The 25,997-nt window shown below is 43.2% G+C and overlaps 1 protein-coding gene across 2 annotated transcripts in view; it reads right to left on the bottom strand.

Annotated features, from left to right (window-relative positions):
- SUDS3 (SDS3 homolog, SIN3A corepressor complex component) overlaps positions 1 to 25,791 on the bottom strand; it is a 43,444-nt gene extending 17,653 nt beyond the window's left edge. For both annotated transcript variants that reach the window (XM_044275829.1, XM_044275830.1), the window contains exons 1-7: positions 25,555 to 25,791; positions 22,115 to 22,184; positions 20,230 to 20,285; positions 17,429 to 17,500; positions 6,586 to 6,605; positions 6,176 to 6,332; positions 1,849 to 1,944 (exon numbers count right to left, since the gene is read on the bottom strand). In XM_044275829.1, the coding sequence (XP_044131764.1) occupies positions 1,849 to 1,944; positions 6,176 to 6,332; positions 6,586 to 6,605; positions 17,429 to 17,500; positions 20,230 to 20,285; positions 22,115 to 22,184; positions 25,555 to 25,678 (595 nt within the window). In that variant the 5' untranslated portion in view covers positions 25,679 to 25,791. The remainder of the gene's footprint in view (positions 1 to 1,848; positions 1,945 to 6,175; positions 6,333 to 6,585; positions 6,606 to 17,428; positions 17,501 to 20,229; positions 20,286 to 22,114; positions 22,185 to 25,554) is intronic.
- Positions 25,792 to 25,997: the final 206 nt, after the last annotated feature.

Raw genomic sequence — 25,997 nt, 5'->3', positions numbered from 1 at the left:
GAAATTTTAGAAAAATTTGTCGAAATCTTAAAAAAAAATATATATATATATTATATTTAAAAAAAAGAGTAAATATGAGCGAATTTCTTAACATTTGTTTTGTTTCCAATTGGGCAGATTTGAAAAAAAATATATTATTCGGGTTCATATCGATTCTAAACAATTCAAATAGGCTCCAACTGCACTACAAATTGTTATAAAACATTCTCATATGAGAGAGCAAGAGAGACTGGCTTACAATACTCCTCATGTGTACCCGCCACTCTGCATAAGGAGATACAGTACCCCCAACTATGGCCTCTCAGGCAGCCAAGCTAATCTTCTTAGCTGTGCTCTGTTAAAGGGTGGTTACCCAGAAAGAACTGGTCTCCTGGCATGAGACACTCTGTTTTCCATTCCTTTTTGAAAGACTGGCTTGCGGGACACAAGCATGGCAAAAGATAAAAATTCTTATTACGAAAAAGCACTGATTGAACAGTTCAAAGCTACCACCAAAAACTTAGTGGATAAAAAAATAGGGGAAAATTGATCTTTAAATCACAAGAATGGCGATAGATAAACATATTATGAAAAAGCACTGACTAAACAGTTCAAGGCTACCACCATAAAGTTAGCAAAAAAATTAAAAAATTGAGGAAAATTGATCTATGACGCACAAGGAGGCATGTATAAATATACATACTAGAAATGAGAAAATCAATTTTATCAATTCAGAATTCATCCCAAATTTCAAAAAAATAAAATATTCTAATTCAGCTTTTGCTTGGATGAGATAATTGCTGATGTGAGGCTAGTTAGCTATTATCTTAATTTTGCTAAAAAGACTTAAAAAGCTGAGCAATATTTGGATAGCTATTTTTCATCTGTAGGTGTGAAACACTTGGCTTTTTAATCCTTTTTAAAAGAAAGCTGAATTACACATGCTTTTCATGTGCAGATCTCTCCCTTTCTTGCGGCGCCCAAAATGTATGGTAAAAATTAGACGCTAAGGTTTTTGTTTTGTTTTCAATTTTAAAATCAGTGAATTCCAAGTTGATACAATGCCCATCTCTCACCTCATCTCTCTCCTTATGCTTAACAGATCAATTTTCCCCTATTTTTCATCCAATAAGTTTTTGATGGTAGCCTCAAACGGTTCAAATGTTTGTTTTTATAATAGCCTTTTTTATCTACTGCCATGCTTGTGCTTTATAAATCAATTTATTTTTTTTATCTACCAAGTTTTTGGTGGTAGCCTTGAACTGTTGGTATTCTCATTGTCTCTATTTCTCTCAGATATGAGACTAGAGTGTTATATAACAATTTTCAGGCCTTAAATGAATCACAAGAAATGAAGGTTCATTAGAAATTTTGGAAGAATTACGAATCGGTACAATCGATTTGCTCATCGCTAACACACACTACAGTTGAATCTAGCTGAATTCCACACAATAGCTTATACTTAGAAATTGTAAATACAATCACATTTTTAAAAAGTGAAAAGGTTCAGCTGCAGTTTTGGCTCCACCTATAGGATGTTAAATATTACTACAATTTTTGTGTTTTTAACAGAATTAAATATTATGAGTAACTATCCAGATCAGATAATAGTAAATAGGGAAATAATAGCAAATAAAAAAAGGGAAAAAAACAGCATATCCATGCCAAAGAGGCAGGGAGAACCGTCACACTCTCCAAGGTTTGTTTCATGTTAGTAAATATTTCAAGCTGTGCTGACGACTCTAGACCCCCTGTTAATTTCAAAGCATTGGGACGGGCTCATTTCAGCTTAAGCTGACAGTTCCAGCACTAGCAAAACAAATCTGATCTGTGTAGACGGCACATTAAAGCCTTGTATGCAAAAGATATCAGGTGCTGGTTTCCTTCTTTTGTCAGGAATTGGTACAGGATCGTTTGGCCGACGGCGCAATTTTCGAGTCATTATAGGTTTGACTTCCATGGAATCTGTTAACAGAAATACAATTTTATAAGAAATCTAATACATTATATCTAAAACCATAAAGCTGCTAAATGCATATGCTGGAGCATTAAAGGGGACGTCTGACTCCAGCATGCGACATTCATCATGTAGATAAAGTTAATACAAGGCACTTGCTAAGGTATTGCCATTATCTATATTGCTTCCTGGATTCAATTTTCCATGACATTATACAGGTTTCCATGGTTACGACCATGCTACAATCCAGCAGCAGTGGTCGTGCTTGCACACTATAGGAAAAAGCACTAGCCTATGTGCGGTCCCACGGTCCGGGCCACCAGAGAGGTCAGCTCTTTTTCCTATAGTGTGCAAGCACGCCCACCATTATTGGATTGCAGGGTGGTCTGTAACCATGGAATCGAGCAGTGTACAATGTGATGGAAAAATGAAACTAACCAGCGAAGGAGGCAATATGGACAATCACAATACATTAGTAAGTGCCTTGTATTAACTTTATCTACGTCATAAATGCCATTTGCTGAAGAAGTGAGACCACCCCTTTAAAGGTGGAGTACAGGATAGAGCAAAGTGAATAATGCTTTACCAAACCCCATCACATACAGTGTAACAACTGTATCGAATTCTAGATATGCCGCAGATTTTCAAATCCATAGTGTACAACATCTGGTGCGAGTTCGTACAGAAGATCTCCATTACAAACGTAACTCATGTGGATTTCAATGAAGAATTTAAGGCTCTTTCCATAGGATATTAAGGCCGAGTATGAACTCATGAGCGAGTTTTCAGCGCGGGTGCAATGTGTGAAGTGAACGTATAGCACCCGCACTGAATTCTGATGCATTCATTTCAATGTGTCTGTGTACATGAGAGGTTTTTTTCTTCACGCATCAGATCTGCGTTGCGTGAAAAACACAGCATGTTCTATATTCTGCGTTTTTCACTGGCCCCATAGAAGTGAATGGGGCTTCAGTGAAAAACACATCGCATCCGGAAGCAAGTGCGGATGCAGTGCGTTTTTCACTAATGGTTGCTAAGAGATGTTGTTTGTAAACCTTCAGTTTTTTATCAAGCGCATGAAAAAAGAATTGAACCCAGGCGGAAAAAACTAAACGCAATCGCAGACAAAACTGACTGAACTTGCTTGCAAAATGGTGCGAGTTTCATTGAACGCCCCCTTAACGCATCCGAGGCCAATCTGTATCCTTAGTGTGAAAGGGGCCTAAGACAATGCAATGCAAAGGGCAGGCACTGTGTGACCATGTACCACGGGCTCACCCCTTAATTGGAAATTGAGCCATTCAATACATTCCTGCTGCGCAGGAAATGTACAACCCCCTGCAGTACCTGCTCATTAGCGGTAATTTTTCATTCATAAATCTATGAAGCTGGAATATAACAGACGGTTTCTGTGCGTTATCTGCAGATCGCAAGTTTATCTGTGTCCTTAACTTGTGAGGCCTTATAACCTCATTCAATGCAAAGGATGCAACACATGCCACATCTAGCTTATAAGGAGGAAGGGCTTTCTAACCCCTTCCTAACCAGCGTTGTACATGTATGGCGGACGTCTTTAAAGGTGGTACCCGTTTGTGAGCACAGTGGGCACCATGTTTTAATACCTCAGATGGCATAGTAAATTATGACCACAACATTTGAGGCAGTTTTCTCCGGGAGCTCTGTGCCACCGGGGCCTAAATGGCTTCCTCACGCTGAGATAGGAGAAGCCGTTCACTTGTTGTAATAGCCTGGGTCTCTCTGAAGAAACCCAGCCAATTACAGATGCAGTGTCAGGGCTCCATAAGAACACAGTGAATCTGCCAGACATTGCAATCATTTGCAATGTAAGGCAGAAGCAATATGAAGATCACATGTTCAGGTCCCCTAGGGAAGGACTTGGAAAAAAAAAAAGCAAGGAAATAAAGAAAGTAATGGCATACAAAAAAATAAAATAAAAATAAAAACACCCTCCTTTCCCAATAATGAAAAATCATAGGCATTTTCACATCCCAAAACATCAGTACTATTAAAATAAATATGTTTATCCCTTACAGTGAACGCCGTAGCAGAATAAAAAAAAAAAAATGTCCGATTTGCCATTTTTTTTTCACCACTTCATCTCCCCAAAAAATAAATTGAATAAAAAGTGATCAAAAAGTCACATGCAGTCCAAAAGGGTATCGATAAAAACTACACACTACACTAAAAACTATCACCCCGCAAGCCTTCATACAGCTCCGCAGACGAAAATATAAAAAAGTTATGGGGATCAGAATATGGTGAAAGTAACTTTTCCAAATGTATTTTTTTCAGTTATAATCGTACTGAACTGGAGAATGAAGGTAACAGGTCAGTTTTACCGCATAGGGAAAGTCATAAAAACAAAACCATGGTGGAATAGTTTTTTTGTTTCTTTTAACCAGTTTCATCTCATTTGGAACATTTTTACAGCTTCCCACTACATTGTATGCACTAGTAAAGGATGCCATTAGAAAGGAAAACTTGTCCCAAAAAAAAAAAATATATATATATATATATATATATATATATATATATATATATATATATATATATATATAAACGTTATGGCTCCGGGAAGGCAGGGCGTAACATAAGAAAACACAAGAACAGAAAATTGCCTATGCTTAAAGGGTTAAAGTCTTTAAAAAAATAAAATAAAAGTCTTTGATTAGCCGATTTCAGAATCGAAGCCCTAGGTCCAATATCCAACACAATAAAAAGTTGTATTTCTTGGTTGTGTGCATAAGGAGGGAACTACAAGTGACAGCAGGAAAAAAAAGGAGAGGATTATGGTCTTGTCTCCCACAAGGGGTGATGCAGGACTTTTTCTTCAAGCAATCAACCCCCCACTTTAACAATGAGGATATGTGCTCTCCGATTATCACATACGGATACCTTGTGCCCAATACGGATTTTGGTGTATCCATTAATTGGGTGTTTACTGGTATATGGTTGACTAAAATATTTGGTTTCATTGGTTTAGCATTCATGATTAGGGATGAGCTAACTTGTGTTTTCATGTTCGTCGTACATGGTTCGGGTTATGTAAGAATTCCGTCATGGATTCTGCTATCATGGACCATAATTTGTGGTCCATGGTAGCAGAAGCTATAACAGAATTTTTAGATAATCCGAACCATGTACGCCGAACTTGAAAACACAAGTTAGCTCATCCCTAATCATGATTTATACATGCTCATATAGGAATTAGTGCTATGTATAAACTTTTATTTTTAGGAGTTGCTCCATGTGTAAGGTGGTGCTTTGGTCAGATATTGGCCACAAATATGAATTCTTTATGCATTTCCTTGACATCATTATGGACCTCATTGATCATGCCTTCACTCCAGAATTCTACCTTCAAAAAGTCACTAAATGGGGCTTTTGCGACTTTTTGGGGGCACTTGTACCAAAATGTTTTGACTTTTTGCATTAATACAAAACTCAATCCACTTTCGAAATAGGGGTGGGAAAGTGGGTGTGGTTAGCTATGTTAATGAGCTTCACTCCAGACCAAAAAGTGGAGTAGGAAAATTGGACTCGCTTTTCCTGATAAAAGTGTTAGGTTTAAGGATAAGACACATCGAACATGTGGCATTTGATAAAGTACGCCAACACAGACTCAAGAGAAACGGACTTCAAATATTCCCCTCATGATAAATACCTTCCTATGTTTTGATGCTGAACTGCTTGAAGGTGTCTGTAAGTGAATTTTTAGGTCACAAAGTGCTAGGTATCTACTTCCAGAAAAACGGTATGGGTATGGGTTTTTTTTATGTTAAAAATGCAGGTTTTACTTGTGTATGAGTAGTGTGAAACTCAACCCAGGAAAAAAGAGGTTAACGTGCAACTACAGGGAAAAAGAACATTACATAGAGCACCAGTGTCTCAAACTGAGCAATGTAATGCCCAGCAATAATAGAGAACCTACTATATACTAAAATTCTCCGGCAATTGTACATAGATCCTAAACAAGGTATTCTCATCTTAAATAGTGATGGACGGGGCACTGATTTAGTGAACGGGGAAGGTGACAAGAAGGACCACTATGCATGGCAAACATTTAAGGGAATGCAGCCCTAAATCAGCACTGCAGCTACTTAATTGTGGGCATCCCAAAGGTTGGACCTCTGCTGTTCACAAAGCGATGCCATATCCTAGCAATAAACGCTCACTTTATAAGAAGAGAATAACTATTTGATCCCGCATGGAAAGTACCTCCTGTCAGCTCCATCGTTATTTTCTCATTTTCAATCATTTTCTTCTTTTCTTCCAATTCTGCTATCAAATTCTCCTTCAGTTCAATCTTTTTATCTTCAAACTCTTTCACAGCCGCTTTCTTCTCCTTGATGTAGTTTCTTTCCACCTGCTCGGTCTGAGGAGATAATACAATGTATTGCTATATACAGATACTAGAAAAGTGATGCCAGCAGCTACAGTAGGGATCAGCAACCTCATGTACTCTAGCTGTGGTGATACTACGACTCCCAGCAGGCAGACTTCTATGGGAGTTCTGGGAACATTCAATGAAGTGAATGGAGCAAGCTGGGAGTTGTAGTTTTACAACAGCAGGAGTGCCAGAGGTCCTTGACCCCTGTTATACAGTATGATCCAGAAATGTCACTTACCTCTAGTTGTAAGAAAAGTTCTGGAAAAAGAATATAAATAAAATTAGTTGTAAAGCTTCAATACAGTATATATGTGCTTCACTAAATTATGGCCAGACTACCGCTGTCAACCTTCCAGCCACTAACAATAGCTATCCCCTTTCCTAAATATATGATTGCTGGGGGTCTGACTTCTGGAATCCCCACCAACCATGCAGACATGGGTCCCCAATTCTCCTGTGTGAATGGAGCATATAGTGTTCATGCATGACTACCGCTCCATTCACTATGAAGACTACTGAGTACAATGCTCAGCCATCTCCAATAGAAGTGAATGGAGCCGTGATCACACATGAGCACTATCACCTGTACATTTGGGGGGTGTTGAAATTCCAGTGCAGGAGAGCACTTTACATTATTCTGCTGTATAATGTGATTACAGCATTTATATGGATCTGTTATGTTTTAATACTTAAAAAAAAAAAAAAAAAAAAAAAAAAAAGTTGAAAAATAAAAAATCTTTGCCTCACCATATTTTAACACCCGTAACTTTTTTATATTTCCGTATACAGATCTGTGTAACGCCCCGCCTTTTTTTTTTTTCTTCTTCTTGAAGAGCGAGCTGTCGTTTTTATTGGTACCATTTTGGGATATATATGACTTTTTGATTACTTTTTACTACATTTTTTGCCGTCATGAAGAGCAGTCACTCACTAGCTATTTTTTTTAAATAAACGCACATGTACGGCGGATTTCAGGAAGGGGTTAAATAATAATACATTTACATACATTCTACTGTAGAATAATTACAACTGTTTATCCTGTATATTAAAAGTTGTTCCATTCTGACAATATTTTACGCTCAAATATTTCTTTACTGAATGAAGAGGCAAAGCTGTAAGTGACTGCTAGCTTTTTTTCAGATATTTTCTTCTGATTGTACTTCACAAGGTCTCTTCTTTACTATACAGAATAGTACAGCATGCCACACTATTCTGCACAGGAGTTAAAATAAAAAAAATATACATAATTCTTACAATGCAAGTCAATAGGACATGTACTGAAGTATGAATGTGTGTCAATACCCAGAAATCAGCATTACTTTAAAAGGTTCATCAGTGTCTGAATGGTGGGGATCCGACACCCGGGACCCCCACCAATCAGCTGTTTGAGAAGACACCAGCACTCGCAGTAGCGCCACGGCCTTTTTGCAGCTTACCAAGCACAGCGCAGTACATTGTATAGAAGCTATGCTTGGTATTGCACTCATTTGAATGGGGCTGAGCTGCTCCTAGGCCACGTGACCGATGAATGTGTCATCACTGGACTAGGGAAACATGTGAGAAGGCCATGCTGCTACAGAGAGCGCTGCTGCCTTCTCAAACAGCTGATTAGCGGAGGTCCCAGGTGTCAGACCCGCACTGATCAGGTACTGATGACCTATCCAGAGGATGAGTCATTAGTACTAAAATCTCAGAAAACCCCTTTAAAGAACCCAAGGCTAAAGGCTGTGACTAGAACGTAAGGATTCCTGGGAGCCCATACACTGTAGGCTTTACCAGTATGCAAAAGGAAAGATGACAATTACTCTGACCAGTAATTTGATTTCCCATAGCCTCACAACGGCACTGATAGGAGCTTGATCCCATCTCCCAGGGACAGGAAAAAAACAGCAGAAGCCAAAATAAAAAAAGGACACCTCCTCCAACTAATAACAGAGAACCGAAGATAAATTATAACAAAAGAATATCATGAAAATAAACTGTGAACAGGATCCACCACTATATATCTGAAAACGTATATATTCACACGCGCGCACACACCTGTGAAGGCTACAGGAAATCAAATTACTGCTAAAAGTAATTGTCACCTTACCCTAACGCATCCACACCAGCACTAAGCGAGGAGAAAAGTTTTTCTCTTTATAACACAGGAGGACTATGGTTTGTTTTATCAATCTGGCTATTGAACCCTTAGAGGCTCCAAGATCCTCCTGAAACTGTACCAGGAGATGATCAGACTTTCTAAAAAGGAATCTGTGGCCTTTAGGTACTGTAAAAGAGAACGCCTGACGTCTAGATGATGAAACATTCTTTCCTGATCTGAAGCTGGAGAAGCGCAAAAGGATGGTAAAACTATTTCCTGCTGGCAATGAAACCTAGAGAAGACCTTCGGCAAGAAAGCAGGGGAGAGTCTAAGAATTACCCTATCCTCCAAAACAGAGAGGTAAGGTTGCTCACAGGAAACGGCCTGGGTCTTCCCCACCCTCATAGCGATAAGAAAGGTGCTTTTTAGCGTCAACAATCTTTTGGATATCTCCAAAAGAGGCTCAAAGGGCATGGACATTAGAGCAGAAAGGACCAGTTTTAGATGCGGGGGAGGGGGGGGGGGACTTTAACAAATAAGGAGGCAAGCAGCCTGCTTGAGCCCTTAAGGAATCTCCCAACTAGGAGGATTTCTGCCACCCTGATGTCTAAAAAAGCACTAAGTGCCGACACTTGACCTTTTAGGGTACTGGTTCTGAGCCCCTTATCAAATCCTGCTTGCAAGAACTCGAAAATCAGGCTTACGTTCAAACTACTCTGAGGATCCCAACGGTCACCCGCAGATAACAAAAAGGCTTTCCAAGTTTTCAGATAAATTTTGGAAGTGATCTGCTTTCTATTATGTAGCAAGGTCGATATGACAGCCTATAAAAACAACAACAAAAAAAACTTTCTTTTTAACAAGATCCGTTCAGACTCCGAGCTGCTAAGTGTAGATGTTGTATGTTGGGATGAAGGGCTGGACCCTGATGCAGGAGGTCCGGAATCTGAGGCAGAAACCAGGGTTCCCTTGTGGAAAGGTTTTGAAGCAGAGGAAACCAAGACCTTTTTGGCCAATAAGGGGCAATCATTATAACTTGAGCCTCTTCCTCTTGTATCTTTATCAGAGTCCTTGCAATCAGAGAGAATGGTGGAAATGCGTAGAGAAGACCTCTGGGCCATGGCCGTGAGAGAGCATCTATCTGATTTAGATTCTTCCTGGGGCTGATGGAATAAAAATGTTCTACCTTCCTTTTCTGTCTTGTTGCGAACAGATCCAACACCGGAAGCCCCCACCTGTCTGTGATCTGACTGAAGATATTATGATTTAACGCCCATTCTCCTTCTCTGAGACGCAATATGCTGAGAAAATCTGCTAGAATATTTTGTTTTCCTCTTAAGTGAACCGCTGAAATAGATTTTAAGTTCTCCTCTCCCCATCTGAATATTCTTTTTGAGACGGCCGCCAAGGATTTGCTTCTTGTCCCTCCTTGACAGTTTAGATATGCCACTGTCGTCGCATTGTCCGAGAATACCTAGACATGGTGGTGTTGGATAATTAGTTTTAAACTTAGGAAGGCTTAGAAGACAGCTGTCAATGCTCTTAAGTTTGAAGACGCTAGAGACATCTGCAGACTCCATGTTCCTTGAACCAATTCCTGCAGAGCATGTGCTCCCCAACCTTTGGTGCTTGCATCGGTGGTTACTGTAATCTGATTGACTTGGAATTAATCTTAATTTCTCCTGGTTGATAACCCACCCTAAGGAAGTCAGAGTTTTTTTCACAATTCTGAGATGGTCCAGAAGACTAGGATAGGAATCTGCGGCGATTAGAAGGTCGTCCAGATAGGGGACCACCATTATTAATTTTAGATGAAGATAGCACACTATATCGGCCATAATGTTTGTGAACAGACGTGGCGCACTGGAGAGGCCGAAAGGTAAATTGACAGAGCTCTCCCTCTATGTAGACAGCGAATCTGAGATATTTTTTACTCTCGCTGTGAATGGGAACATAATAGGCATCTGCCAGATCAACCGCTATCATGTAATAATCCTGAAAGGAGGAGGTTTCCTGCAGATTTTAATCAATTCCATTCAGAATTTTTTTGGAAATGACCAGGTGATTTAGGTTTTTCAGACTGAAGATTGTTCTGAACTTCCCATTTGTTTTTGTTTTTTTATAACAAAAAGGGGAGAGTACACCCCCTGACCTCGCTCAGCTATCGGGACTTCTGAAACGACCTGTTTCTTATATAGGGAAGACACCTCTGCCTCTAGGGCCTTTTGTTTGAGGGAATCTGAAAAATTTAAGATTACACTTACCGGTAATCACTTTTCCATAAGCCCATGACAGCACCCTTGAGAGACCGCCTCCATCCAGGACAGGAAACAGGAACTTTCGTGGAGAGCTCATAAGGAGGAGCATGGCCCCGAGACCACCAGTTAATCGCAAGAACTTGTCCTAGACCACACTCTTCTCTTTTTTTTTTTTTTTTCGTATATGTATATATATATATATTTTTTTTTATATATTTTTTATTTTTTTTTAATATATATATATATATATATATATATATATATATATATATATATATATATAAATAAAAAAATAATAAAATATATATATAAAAAAATAATATTTATATTATTATTATTTTTTTTTTACTAATTCTATACAGGGTGGGAATAAACCCGGGTGCTGTCATGGGCTTATGGAAAAGTGATTACCGGTAAGTGTAATCTTAAATTTCCCTTTCGCCCATGACAGCACCCTTGAGAGACGACTAGAATAGAAATCCCTTTATTTCTTAGGGTGGGACTACCGCCTGGAGGACTTTCCTACCGAAGGCTAGCTGTTCTCTATTGCCTAGGTCCAACCTGTAGTGACGGAAGAAGGTGCCAGGCGACTGCCATGTGGCTGCTCTACAAATCTGTTCTAAGGTAGCGTCAGCCCTTTCTGCCCAAGTGGTGGAGACTGATCTTGTAGAATGAGCACCAAAGCCCCCCGGGGGAGCCTTTCCAGCTGAAGAATAGGCCAAATTAATGGCTCTCACGATCCATCTGGAAAGGGTTTTAGAAGAGGCTGGGAGGCCCTTATTTTTCCCACTAAACTGAATGAAGAGTTTTGAGGTTTTCCTCCACTGACTAGTAACCTCCAGATAATGAGATAGGCATCTTTTTACATCTAAACAGTGCAGTTTTTCCTCTTTTTCATTTCTCGGATCTTGGCACAGGGAAGGAAGGATAATGTCCTGCGTTCTATGAAACATAGAAACCACTTTCGGTAAGAAGGAAGGGTCTGGTTTAATGAGAACCCTATCATCTAAGATGTTAGTGTAAGGAGGCGAGGTAGAGAAGGCTGAAATCTCACCAACCCTCCTTGCTGAGGTAATTACCACAAGAAACGCTGTCTTGAAAGACAAGATCTTTATAGGTAACTGTTTAAGTGGCTCAAAGGGAGGTTCTGTGAGGCTAGTGAGGACCAAGTTGAGGTCCCAGGGGGGAATTGAAGGTCCAGATATAGGCCTAAGCCTGCTGATGGCTTTAAAGAATCTTCGGACCCACGGGTGGCTAGCGATGGGAAAATCAAAGAATGCACTCAAAGCGGATACCTGTACTTTAAGAGTACTTGGCCTGAAATTTTTTTCATGTCCAGCTTGCAAAAAATCTAAAATCCTACACATAGGTGGGGGATTTAAAGGATTCACTGGATCCTTGGCAAACTTCCGGAAGGTGTTCCAAATCCTGAGATAAATAGAGGAGGTGACATCCTTTCTGCAGGATAGTAAAGTGGAAACTACGTTCTTGGAGAGTCCTCTACTTTCTAGGATTTCCCCCTCAAGAGCCATGCTGTTAGGTGTAACTGCTTCACACTCGGATGATTGACTGGTCCTTGGGATAGATGATCTTGCCTCTCCGGGAGAATCCAAGGGTCCGTCAAGGATAGCTTCCTCAACCAGGTGAACCAGGTTCTTCTGGGCCAGAAAGGAGCAATTAAGATCACTGTTGTTCTTTCTTGTCTCAGCTTCTGTAAGAATCTTGGAAGAAGTCTTAATGGAGGAAAGGCGTAGAGGAGCTGGTTTGGCCAGGGAAGGGAGAAGGCATCTATCCCTGTTGGTGAATCTCTCGCGCTGAGGGAAAAGAAACGATGACACTTTCTGTTTTCTCTGGTGGCAAATAAATCCAGATGAGGACGACCCCACAGTCGAATTATTTGATCGAACACCATTTGGTTCAGACACCATTCCCCCTGGTCTCGTGTATTTCGACTTAAGAAATCTGCCACCTTGTTTTCTGTACCTTTTAGATGTATTGCCATAAGGGATGGCACAGAAGGAATTATAAGGGAAAAGATATCCGTTGTTAACTGCATAAGATTTTCTGATCTGGTTCCTCCTTGTTTGTTCAGATAGGAGACCACTGTGGCGTTGTCTGAAAAAACCTTTATAGATTTTCCCTGTAGTAAAGGAAGAAACTCTTTTAAGGTGAAAAAGACCGCCCTCAGTTCCCTCATGTTTTGGGAGTCTAGACTCTGCTCTCTTTCCCAAACACCTTGTCTTAAGTACCCTTGGCAACAGGCCCCCCAACCGGAAGGACTTGCGTCGGTGGTAAGGGTAACAAAATCTTGTTGGATCCAAGGGAGCCCCTGGGACAGGTTTACGGGATTCAGCCACCAGTGAAGGGACTGGATCACTTGGGGGGTGAGTGTGAAAGGTGTATCTAATGGGCGGAGGGAACCCTGCCACTCCTTCAGAATTTGCCACTGTAGGGGTCTGGAGTGAAGATGGCTCCAACTGACCGCTGGTATAGTGGAGGTCATTCTGCCCAAGACCGCCATTGCTTGTCTGATAGTAGGGTTCTCTGTCGATATCAGGGACTGAACCTGTTGTATTAATCTCTGAATCTTGTCCTGGGGTAGAATACAGAGTATCATCCCTAAAAAGATACAAACTTGGGAAGGTATTAAATGGGATTTTTCTCCGTTTGCTTGCCAGCCAAGGTCTTCTAGGATCTGCACTACTTTTTTGAGGTGTGCTTCTAGAATGGATTTTGACTGCTACCACCAGGAGATCGTCTAGGTAAGGAATTAGTAAAATGTCTTTTTCCCTTACATGAGCCATGACTTCTGCCATGACTTTCGTGAAAAGTCTGGGAGCTTGAGAAATCCCAAAGGGAAGGGCTGTGTATTGTAGGTGCTGGATGTGACCTCCTATAGAAACCGCGACTCTGAGGAATTTTTGACAGTCTAGCCGAATGGGAATGTGGTAGTACGCATCTCTTACGTCTATCATAGCCATGAAGCAGCCCCTGAATAGATGTTTTACAACTGATTGGATCGACTCCATTCTGAATTTTTTGTAAGAGACAAATTGATTTAAATCCTTTAGATTTATAATAGTTCTGAATGTTCCATCCGGTTTGGGGACCAGAAAAAGGGAGGAGTAAAAAACCCTCGCCCTTCTCTGCCTCCGGCACAGGAATTAGAACATTTTTCCGAAGTAGGGATGCAATCTCTTGTTGTAAGGCTAGATTTTTCCCCGGGTTTCCTAGAAAATTCGTGATTTTGAATCTGTCCGGTGGGTGGGAGACAAACTCTAGACAAAACCCTTCCTTTATAACGCCTAAAATCCAGGGACTTGAGGAGATTTTTTCCCAGGCGTAGAGGAAGAGAGAAAGTCTGCCCCCCACGGGAGAGAAACCGTCATTGCTGTGATGGTTTAGAGGTTGAGGAGGATTGGGAACTGAAGAGAAACCCCTTGCTTTTCCTATTCTTGTTGTCAGCTCTGAAGTCTTTCCTCTGCCCCCTAAAAAAATCCTTCTTGTTTTTGCGAAAAAAACGTTGTTTTTTCGGGGGTCTGGAGACAGGGAATCCTTTTTTATTGTCCGAGGCTTTATCCAAAAGGTCGTCTAAGACGGATCCAAAAAGATAATCGCCCTGACAAGGAATTGCACAAAGCTTATTTTTAGATCCCGTGTCTCCCGACCAACCTTTTAGCCAAATAGCTCGTCTGGCTGAATTTGAAAGAGCAGCTGACCTAGCATTTAATTTTAAAGCATCTGCTGATGCGTCAGAAATAAAGTCTACTGCTTTAAGTAGAGTGGGGAAAACTGCTAACAATTGATCTCTCGGGGTCTTGTTCTGAATGTGAGATTCTAATTCTTCTAGCCATAATTTCAGAGACCTAGCAGTGGATGTGGCGGCAATATTTGGTTTGAACGCTTGAGCTGAGGTCTCCCAAACTTTTTTTAGGTAAACCTCTGCTCGCTTATCCATAGGGTCTTTAAGAGAACCCAAGTCCTCAAACGGAAGGGCCGATTTTTTTGAAATTTTTGCAACAGGTGCATCCAATTTAGGAGGTCTGTCCCAGTTTACTTAGTCTGCCTCGTCAAAGGGATATTTCCTTTTTACATTTTTTGGCACAAAATTTTTTTTATCGGGTCTTTTCCATTCCTTCTGTATTAAAAACTTTATATTCTCGTTAACGGGAAATACTCTAGATTTTTTCTGCCCGAGATCACCAAACATGATATCCTGAACGGATCTTGGGTCTTTGGGTTCGTCTACTTTCATAGTCGGACGAACTGCTTTTAGTAAAGCTTCCGTATCATCGGGGGAAAAAAGTGGCCTGCCCGTGGATTCTTCATCCTGGGACGAGTCTGGGCTATCTAGGATTTCTCCCGTATCACTATCCTCTAAGGGATCTGAGTCAGATCTATTAGCCGTGCTTGATCTGGTTCCCAGGGAGGTAGAGGCTACAGCGGGAAAGCTCTTTTTGAAATCTTTCAGGGAATCTGAGACCTCCGTCTTCACCATCTCCCTAATACCTCTGTAGAAGGGATGGGGACTCCTCCTCTACTAGTTTCTCAATACAACTTTGACATAGCTTTTTCAACCAAGAGGGGGCCAGTTTCTTTTTACAGACGGCACACTCCTTCCCTCTGGTCTTTGAAATTGCCTTTCTAGGGCCCTCTTTTGTAGTCTAAATGCAGGAAGAAAAAAGAGGGAAAGGAGATTTAGCCTAACTAAAAATGAAATAAATGGTGGGGAATGATCCCCCTTACCCCACCAGGAGTACCGGTCTGATCTCATGACCCTCCTGTTGATCGGCGCGTTGGGCACTCTCCTCCTCCATACTGCTGTGGGATAGAGAGTGACTCCCCGGATCCAAAGGAAATCTGGCTTCCTGTAAGGCTGGCTGGCTGGGCTGCTGCTGACCGTGCGCCTGTGGGTCCAATCTCCTCGGTCGGGTCCTGCTGGAAACCCTCTGCGGCCTAAGTAGGAGAAGGCACTTCCTACTTCCGGAACGCACGCTACGTGCGTTCCAACAACCGGAAGTCTCTACCGAGACCCGGATCTCGCTGGGATCGCGAGATTTTGGTTCCCCCTGCGCGAGGTGAGAAGAAGGCCCCGGCCCGCCTGAGCACTGTCAGGAAGGACCGGCGTGCCGAACGCACCTCTCGGTGAGCCCGGGACTGCAGAGTATCGCCAGCGCAGCGTAAGCCAGACCCCAGCAGCAGACACCAGACTCCGGCCGGCGGCTCCTAGAGGAGACTTATGCCGGAACAGGTAACCCCACTTAGAAAAATTCCTCCGGGGCCCTGCAGCCTAGCTTTCTCTCCTCTTCTCCACGAACAGTCTTCTGTCTAGGACAGGAAACAGGAACTGGTGGTCTCGGGGCCATGCTCCTCCTTATGAGCTCTCCACGAAAGTTCCTGTTTCCTGTCCTGGATGGAGGCGGTCTCTCAAGGGTGCTGTCATGGGCGAAAGGGAAAAACCTTGTTTGTAAGGAATCTTGCGGGCGGCAAGGAAAGAAACTCTATTTTTTCTGCCCTGATCCTATTTGTTTTAGGACCATGGGGGAGGTTCCTATAGAATCCCAAGCTTGGCTGAACTCCGAAAGCCTGCCCCATACTGGACTTCTGGCGTCATTGGGACTTCTTGGAAGAGGAGTCGAGATTGAATAAGAATCTATCACTGAGTTGACCTCATCCCTAATAAGGATTCTAAGGTTTTCCATAAAAGATGGTGACTGTTCCGCCACCACCTTTTCCGTGCATCATGGACATAGCGTTTTTATTACTAGAATGGGGGGAGACCCTTTCTGCACATCACACATTTCTTTTTTGTGGGTTCACCACCCGAGGATTTTGCAGGGCCGGCCTCTTTTACCTAAGGACTATATACATAATATTAGCACTAGACCCACACCAGCACCCGGGTGGTGATCATAGGATAGGAGAATATCACCCATCAAACCCCAAAATATAGAGGAGGTCTCTTACTGGTCTGAGGGCCTTGCAGGAATTAGCAGGTCTGCATGGGGCGTCAGCATAAGTGCAGGACATCTTTGCAGGGATCAGCAATCTAGAGCCTTGCCACAGCATTCCACTTCTCAAGTAAAGCAGAGGCATTTTTTAACTCAGCGCCCTGCTTGTTGGCTCCGCCCCCACGCCGTCTCCGAGTGCATTCCGCGCTTTCTTCTGGCCACGCCCCCCTGGGCCGGCCGACTGCGTGATGATGTCAGCCATTGCCGGAAGTGCGCTGAGGAAGGGCAATGTGGCACGTCACAGGAATCCTCCTGCGAGACTCAATCCCCTATACCTGGAGGTAGGTGCAGCCTTGGATGCCCAGCGCAGGACTTACTCCTAGGGACAGAGAAGGAGAGCCCATGCTCCACCCAGAACCTCTGTCCCCTGCTGAGCCCTCCCAAAAAAGGGAAGGATCTCAGGCTGAGCGCATCAGACTCTTTGTTCAGCTCTGCACCGACAAGGCTTCCACCCGTCCTGAGGGACAGGAAACAACAACTGAAGTAGGTTGGAAGAGGTGTTCATTTATTTTGGCTTCTGCTGTTGTTTCCTGTCCCTGGGAGGCGGGATCAAGCTCCTATCAGTGCCGGTGTGGAGGCGTTAGGGAAACATGCTTACTTCATTATTTCTATATTGACTACATGCCATTGGTTGTGGTTAAACCTCTCCACTAGCTCACACCAAGTCTTGTAAACGAAAACCATGTAAAAGAAGGGGTTTCCAATTGCAGCTATTCATTAGGTTCTTACCAGCATTTCTCAACCTCTCCTTGTATTGCTGATCTAATTTTTTCATTCGTTTCTGATACTCTTGCAGTGTTCCTAAAAGAAACATAAAAAAATATAAAAACTACATAATATAGGTTTACAGAAATAACTTGATTTATGTACACAACTTTATTATTACCTTGTAATGTGCCTAAAAGAACAAATTACTAGATGCTTATTGTTTGCCAACAAGCTTTTTACTAGGAAAATTATTTTAACCCCAAAAAATGCAAAATACCATATTTTTCGCTTTAAAAGACGCACCTAGGTTTTTGAGGAGGAAAGTAAGAAAAAAAAAATTTGAACCAAAAGGTGTGCTTTTGGTGGGTTTTGAACTAATGGTAGTCTGTGGGGGACACACTGTTATGGGGGATGTGGGGGGGCACACTTATGGGGGATGTGGGGGGGCACACTTATGGGGGATGTGGGGGGGGCACACTTATGGGGGATGTGGGGGGGGCACACTTATGGGGGATGTGGGGGGGCACACTTATGGGGGATGTGGGGGGGGCACACTTATGGGGGATGTGGGGGGGGCACACTTATGGGGGATGTGGGGGGGGCACACTTATGGGGGATGTGGGGGGGGCACACTTATGGGGGATGTGGGGGGGGCACACTTATGGGGGATGTGGGGGGGGCACACTTATGGGGGATGTGGGGGGGGCACACTTATGGGGGATGTGGGGGGGGCACACTTATGGGGGATGTGGGGGGGGCACACTTATGGGGGATGTGGGGGGGGCACACTTATGGGGGATGTGGGGGGGGCACACTTATGGGGGATGTGGGGGGGGCACACTTATGGGGGATGTGGGGGGGGCACACTTATGGGGGATGTGGGGAGGACACACATATAGCATCTTATGCTGGTCCCCCTCATGGCCCTATGTGTCACAGTATTGTTATTATTGTGTCTCCTCATGTCCCTGTGTGAATAGTGACCCCATTACACCAGGCCCTGTGCACAGCAGTCTTTATATGTAAAGTCGATTTATTTAATGCTCTACAAGTGGCTCTGCTTTGTTAAACTACCGTAATCGTCTGTAGCAGTACTCACCATCAAACCAGCAGTCAGTGTAACGTCACTCACTCATTAATGAAGTGGGAGGAGCATGACCTAGTGAGTGATGTTACGCTGCCGGCCTGACCGCTGCTTTGAGAGTGAGCACTACTACAGATGATTACGGTAGTTTAACAAAGCAGAGCCACTTGTAGAGCATTAAATAAATAGACTTTACATATAAAGACTGCTGTGAGCAGGGCCCGATGTAATGGAGTACAGTGACTGCACCGGGCCCCGATGCGAGTGCAACAGTAGTTGCCGGACTCCAGCCCCTCCTTACACCCCGCGTGATAGAGGTTTACTGTAACTGATACATCGCAGGCCGCGCTGTGCAGCATAGCGGCCGGCGATGTATCACTGTCAGACACATTTAGTGGACAGCTCATCTTACGTTGCAGAACAATTCACGCACAGCGGTAATATCAGACCAACATTGAGCCACTACAAGAGCGTTCAGCATGCGACACTAGTGAATAATGATGTCACATGCACAGAACATGGGATGACTGAATGATGCCCTGGAGAAAGCAAGGGCCAAACCGCTGAGCTGCTAAGCTCTGCTTGTATCACGTTTACAACCTATGTCAGAAGGATCTCCCAATGTACGATTTATATGTAATCAACCTACCTATCTATACATACTCTTAATATAAGACTTCCCTTACCTACCTCTGATGCTCAGCAAGACAAATCAAAATGCACACCGTAAATTTACATTAGGAGTCGGGTATTCGAGCAGGCACCATAGCCACTGGGCACCTGCAGACACCCGGGGCTAATGTGACCACAGAATCTGGGAGCTAAAAAACCCAGAGGCTTGTGCTCCCGGGTTTGTAACGGTTCCCACTAGTGGGGATTGGGGGAGACGGATGGTGTGTGCAGTAGCCTTGGCCCTCCTAAATGATCCAAGGCTGCTGCACATAGGTTCCTATGGAGACTTTCCTGTGGCAAGGCTCCATAGGAACATAATATAATCCTCAAAGACTCCACCAAAAAGTCACATTCAAAAATGGCATCAATAAAAACTACCGATTGCCCCACAAAAAATAAGCCCTCTTTATATGGTGATGCAAACAAAAATTTAATTTTAATAATCTTTTTTTCCCCCAGTATTAAAACACAAAAAAAATCTACGGTATATAAATGTGGTACTGTTCTAATCATACTGACCAGTGAGTGAAGGGCACAGGTGAGTTTTACTGCATAGGAAATGCTGTAAATACAAAACTCACAAAACTGTGGCAACTTTTTTTTTTTTTTTTATAATTCCACTTCATTTGATTTTTTTTTCCAACTTCCCACTACATTGTATGCAACAGTAAAGGGTGCAATTAGAATGATCTACTATCTAAACAAACAAGCCCTCATATTGCTATGTGAATGAAAAAATAAAAAAAAGTCATGGCTCTGGAAAGGCAGAGAGTAAATAAAAAAAATAAAAAAAAAAAAGTTCCGTTCCTGAAGGGGTTAAACATACATATTAAAAGCTAACCAAAGAGACAGTACCATGTATAACCTAAAACAGTAAAGACTGTTGTGTATCACTGGTGTGTTGGTACTTTGGTCATTGCTTCTGTAACAATATGACAATGTAACAGCTGAATCCAGCATATGACAGATCCCAGTTACCATAATGGTGTCCTTCAGGCTCCCAGCACTGCTGTACAGGATACACTTCCTATATGATCTACATGTTGTGTGGTTAAATGTCACTCACCTTCCTGCAGCTGTTGCAGTTGTCTCTTCAGAGAAGCCAGTTTATCCTGATACATCCTGACAAGAAAACATTCAGAAGACAGTTATGTTATCATTACGTATAAAGGTGAAATGATACTACATTTCCATTTACTTGCAATTCTGCATGGACCTAATTTGGACCTCAGCAGGTCCAGTACTACAAGCCAAACAGCTTGTCACAGGAGGGCCAAGCATCGACTGATGACCGATCCTATGGAATGGCCATTAAAGGGGTTCTGCAGGGGGTATATATTGATGACCTATCCTCAATATAGGTCATCAATATCTGATCGGCAGGAGTCCAACATCCGGTAGCCCCGCGATCAGCTGTTTGAGGAGGAGGCGGCTTTCCATGCGAGTGCCGCTTCCTCTACATTATACTGCCTGTTGTCTCAGAAGTGCAGTGTAATTATAAGTACTTGCTCCATTCAGCATACTCTTTCCATGCTTATCGCTTCGTTTTTTTTTTCCTTATGCGGATGAGACTTGAAAAAGGTCACCACGACCGAAACGTCGTCATCATGCTGAGAAACAATTCTTGAAATTATAAACGTTCTCCCTTTTTTTCATTCTTTTTGCTGAGACAATGAAAATTACGTACAAATATCTTGTCAAAGATAAAAAAAAGGATATAATGTTGATCCACGTTTGCGTGTGCACTGAATTCATATCATACCCAAATAGGGTTGAAGAACCCTTTTTGGTTGCCCCACACCCTACATATTGTGTGCTTTTCTCCAGAGATATTTTTAATTTTCTCTGCTGTCGCCAATATTCTGTAAAGAGCACAGGTAATCATTATGATCAGCTACAACTTAGTGCCTGCTTTTGCTTAGGCCTCATGCACACGACCGTATGTATTTTGCGGTCTGCAAAAAAATACAGATGACGTCCGTGTGCATTCCGTATTTTGCGGAATGGGAACAGCTGCCCCCTAATAGAACAGTACTATCCTTGTCCGTAATGCGGACAATAATAGGACATGTTCTGTTTTTTTGCGGAACAAAAAAAATACGGATATTCGGAAACGGAATGCACACGGAATACCTTCCGTTTTTTTTTGCAGACCCATTGCAATGAATGGTCCTGTATACGGTCCACAAAAAAAATGTGACACGGAAAGAAAATACTTTCATGTGCATGAGCCCTTAGGGTCCATTCAAACGTCTGTAGTGTTTTGCGGTCCGCATACTGCACATCGCCGGCACTTAATAGAGGATTCCTATTCTTATCCGCAGCTGTGGACAAGAATAGGACATGCTCTATTTTTTTGCGGAGCCGCGGACCAGAAATGAGGATGCGGACAGCACACTGTGTGCTGTCCGCATCTTTTCCAGCCCCATTGAAAATGAACGGGTCTGCACCCGTTCTGCATAATTGCGGAACCGATACGGACCCATTCTACGGACGTCCTAATGGACCTATGGTCACACCAGCGCTTCTTTCATTCATCCCAACTTCAAAGAGGTGACATCCCACATTTTTGCTGAATGCTTCTAAAGTAATCTTCCCATACCTTCCAGCGCCCTGACCGCAATCCCTGTGATAACCGCTTTATATAACATATTCTACGGGTCAGTCAGTGTCAGTTTGGAGCAGGCCTTGTCACGTGAGTTCTAGCAGCATTTCACTACACTATGGGGGAGATTTCTCAAACTGGTGTAAAGTGAAACCGGTTTAGTTGCCCATAGCAACCAGATTCCACCTTTCTTTTTCCAAAGGAGCTGTGAAAAATGAAAGGTGGAATCTGATTCGTTGCTATGGGCAACTCAGCCAGTTCTACTTTACACCAGTTTGATAAGTTTCCCCCTATGTGCCTGCACGGTAACAATAATAATTGGGCATATGCTATAATATATACATACTGTTCTTTCATTTCCACGTAGTCCACGCTGTCGTGTTTTGCTACATCCGTCTCACTTGCATCTTCAGTGTCTTTATGATAGAAAATAAAGGTTTGTAAAGAACAGTACAGCAGAACATAAAAAAATGTTTTTGGCGTTTTTTTAACCACAGGAACCTCTTGCATTTTTTTTTTCCAGTTTAGTAGCTTTTCTTGCAATTTGTGGACCGCAAAAACGGTTAGGCCCCTTTCACACGAGCAAGTTTTCCACGCGGGTACAATGCGTGACGTGAACGCATAGCACCCGCACTGAATCCTGATTCATTCATTTCAATGGGGCTGTGTACATGAGAGTTTTTTCACACATCAGTTCTGCATTGCGTGAAAAATCGCAGCATGTTCTATATTCTGCATTTTTTCACGCAGTCCTGGCCCCACAGAAGTGAATGGGGCTTCAGTGAAAAACGCATTGCATCCGGAAGCAAGTGCGGGTGTGATGCGTTTTTCACCGATGGTTGCTAAAAGATGTTTGTAAACCTTCCGTTTTTTTATCGCACTCGTGAGAAACGCATCGAAATGCATTGCAGCCGAGTGGAAAAAACTGAACAACTGAACGCAAATTGCAGACAAAACTGACTGAATTTGCTTGCAAAATGGTGCGGGTTTCACTGAACACATCCGGAGCCAATCCGTCACGCTCATGTGAAAGAAGCCTTAGGCTGGGTTCACATGGGCGTTGTGGGAAAAGATGCGGGTACATGCGTGATTTTTCCACGCCAGTGCAAAGCGGTTTAATGCGTTTTGCACGCGCGTGAGAAAAATTGCCATGTTTGGTACCCAGACTTGAACCGGGACTTCTTCACAGACGTTTGGGTTTGGGTTCAGTATTCTGTAAATTTTATTATTTTCCCTTATAACATGGTTATAAGGGAAAATAATAGCATTCTTTAATACAGAATGCTTAGTAGAAGGTCAATTGAGGGTTAAAAAAAAAATAATTAACTCCCCTCCTCCAATTGATCACGTAGCTGCCGGTCTCCTGTTCTTTCTTCAGGACCTGTCAAAGGACCTGTGGTGACATCACTGAGCTCATCACATGGTCCATCACCATGATGGATCATGTGATTTATCATGTGATGAGCTCAGTGACGTCTCCACAAGTCCTTTGACAGGTCCTGAAGAAAGAACAGGAGACCGGCAGCTACGTGATCAATTGGAGGAGGGGAGTTAATTTTTTTTTTTTTTAACCCTCAATTGACCTTCTACTAAGCATTCTGTATTAAAGAATGCTATTATTTTCCCTTATAACCATGTTATAAGGGAAAATAATACAGTGAATAGACTTTCATCTTAGCAACCATGCATGAAAATCGCACCGCATCCGCACTTGCTTGTTGATGCTTGTGATTTTCACGCAGCCCCATTCACTTCAATGGGGCCTGCATTGCGTGAAAAACGCACAATATAGAACATGCTGCGATTTTCACGCAACGCACAAGTGATGCGTGAAAATCACTGCTCATGTGCACAGCCCCATATAAATGAATGGGTCCGGATTCAGTGCGGGTGCAATGCGTTCACCTCACACATTGCACCCACGCGGAAATCTCGCCCGTGTGAACCCAGCCTTACGGTTGTGTGAATGAGCCCTAAGGGCAACATAAACAAGTGATAGGTCTCCTTAGCAAGATGCTAGGTCATTTCTATAACTGTCCCAGCCATTTCACTAAAATCTTGTACTGAACAGTTCCGGCGCGGGCCGATCCGTCCTAAATATTCATCAGCTCCTGATTTCCCCTCCCCCTGCTTCTTATTCAGTGGAGAAAGCCAGGAACACATGAATATCAGGACTTTCTGGCATGCGATGGAGCGGTCAGAACCTAGCAGCATAAAACTGCTGACAGATTCCCTTTAAGTGACATCACTTTGCTGGTTCTGTAAAATACTAGGGATTTTCTGAAGGCCAAACTGCAAGAGAAAATCTGCACCGTACCCACTATATGTGAACACACCCTAATTGTTCCAAGCAGTTGTGCAGGATTAAAAGAGATAGCTGCTTTCTTCCAAAAACAGCACCACCCCTGTCCACAGGTCGTGTGCGATATTGCAATTCTGTCCCATTGACTCCAATGGAGCCGACCTGCAATACAAGACACAACCCATGGACAGGGGAGGTGCTGTTTTAGGAAGAAAGCAGCCATGTATTTCGAATGCTGGACAACCCCTTTCACACTCTGTTCTCATATACATGCAAACGCCATGTTACTCGACTTCCCCACCTCACAGGACAGGTGAACCAGCATGAATATCAGTCACATGCAGGTTCTGGGCTTTTTGGGCAATATTAGGGTACTTTCACACTAGTGGTTTTCTTTTCCGGCACCGAGTTCCGTCCTATGGGCTCTATAACTGAAAAGAACTGATCAGTATTACCCCAATGCATTCTGAATGGAGAGTAATCCGTTCAGGATGCATCAGGATGTCTTCAGTTCAGTCTTTTTGCCTTTTCAGGATGGAGATAATACCGCAGCATGCTGCGGTTTTATCTCAGTCCAAAATTCCGGAACACTTGCCGGAATCTGCTTTTTTCCCCCCATTGACATGCATTAATGGCCCCAAGTGTTCCGGCAAAATGGATCCGTCCTTCCGGTCTACGCATGCCCAGACCGCAAAAATGTGAAAAACTAAATAAAAAATGCCAGATCCGTTTTTCCAGATGACACCGGAGAGAGACGGATTCAGCATTTCAATGCATTTGTCATATGGATCAGGTTCCTGATCGGTCTGACAAATGCCATCAGTTGGCATATGTTTTGACGGATCCGGCGGGCAGCTCCGGCAACGGAACTGCCTGCCGGAATCCTCTGCCGCAAGTGTGAAAGTAGCCTTACTGAACAGAAAGACGCAAGATTGTACAGGTGACTTTTAGAAAATCCCATACAATTATACACAGGCCACCTTAAGTGTAACATTATTCAAAACAAAGGGATTCAACCCCAAAATCCCACAACCAAAGGTCAAGAAGCCGAGACATGAGTAAACGATGACTGAAGGGGTTAGTCCACTGATGGCATATCAATGTCAGATGGACCCCACCTATCTCCAGAAGCGGCCCCTGAAGTGATAGGAGGGCAGCAGGGCATGTGCGGCCACTCTCTGGTCACTCTGAATTCCCATAGTGATGAATGCTGAGCATACCGCGCATGTGCAGTGTGCTCTGCACTTCAGGGGCTCATTCTGGAGATCAGTGCAGGTCCCACCTCTGATCTGACATTGATGCCATCGATGTGCCAGGTGGGCGCACCCCTTCATGACAGTAGACGTAGACTAGTATGACTTTTCCCATATCTTTTCTATGTAAGTCATCAGTGCCCACTTCCTCCATGTCCCAGGCACTACAGAGAGCAGCACTCCCCGTGTCTCAGCTTCCTGGACACCTGGGATGGTGCCCCCCGTCCTTACCCTCATCAGACTCCCGGCCCCTGAAGCTGCGGTCATCTTCCTCGTCCGCACTCTCCAGCTCTTCCTCCTCATAGTAATCGTTAGCTGCCGCCGCGGCGGGGGACATCACACTGACCGAGGTCATGGCTGACACACCTCGCCGACCGGAGCCTCCGCTGCCTGCTGTACAACAGCCAGAAACTTCCCCACCAGAGAACCGTCAGACCAGCTACAACAATCGGTGCACAGCAACCGGGTCCTCAGCCACCCGGGTTCCTGTGTCTCCGTTCTAGGTGTCCTTTGCGTTGCCAGAATTATCGGCATACCAGAAACGCTTCATTGTGTATATATCGAGGCACAGAGCGCAAAATTATATCAGTGGAAATGTAGTTTTACCTCATATAGCAACAAATTATCATATAAGGGCAGCAATAGGTCATTTCAACGCAAGGCCCACACAGGCA

Source organism: Bufo gargarizans, chromosome 1 (genome assembly GCF_014858855.1).
Source record: "Bufo gargarizans isolate SCDJY-AF-19 chromosome 1, ASM1485885v1, whole genome shotgun sequence".
Classification (NCBI taxonomy): Eukaryota; Metazoa; Chordata; class Amphibia; order Anura; family Bufonidae; genus Bufo; species Bufo gargarizans.
Note: the sequence above shows the minus strand (reverse complement) of the source record. Positions and strands in the feature narration are given on the sequence as shown.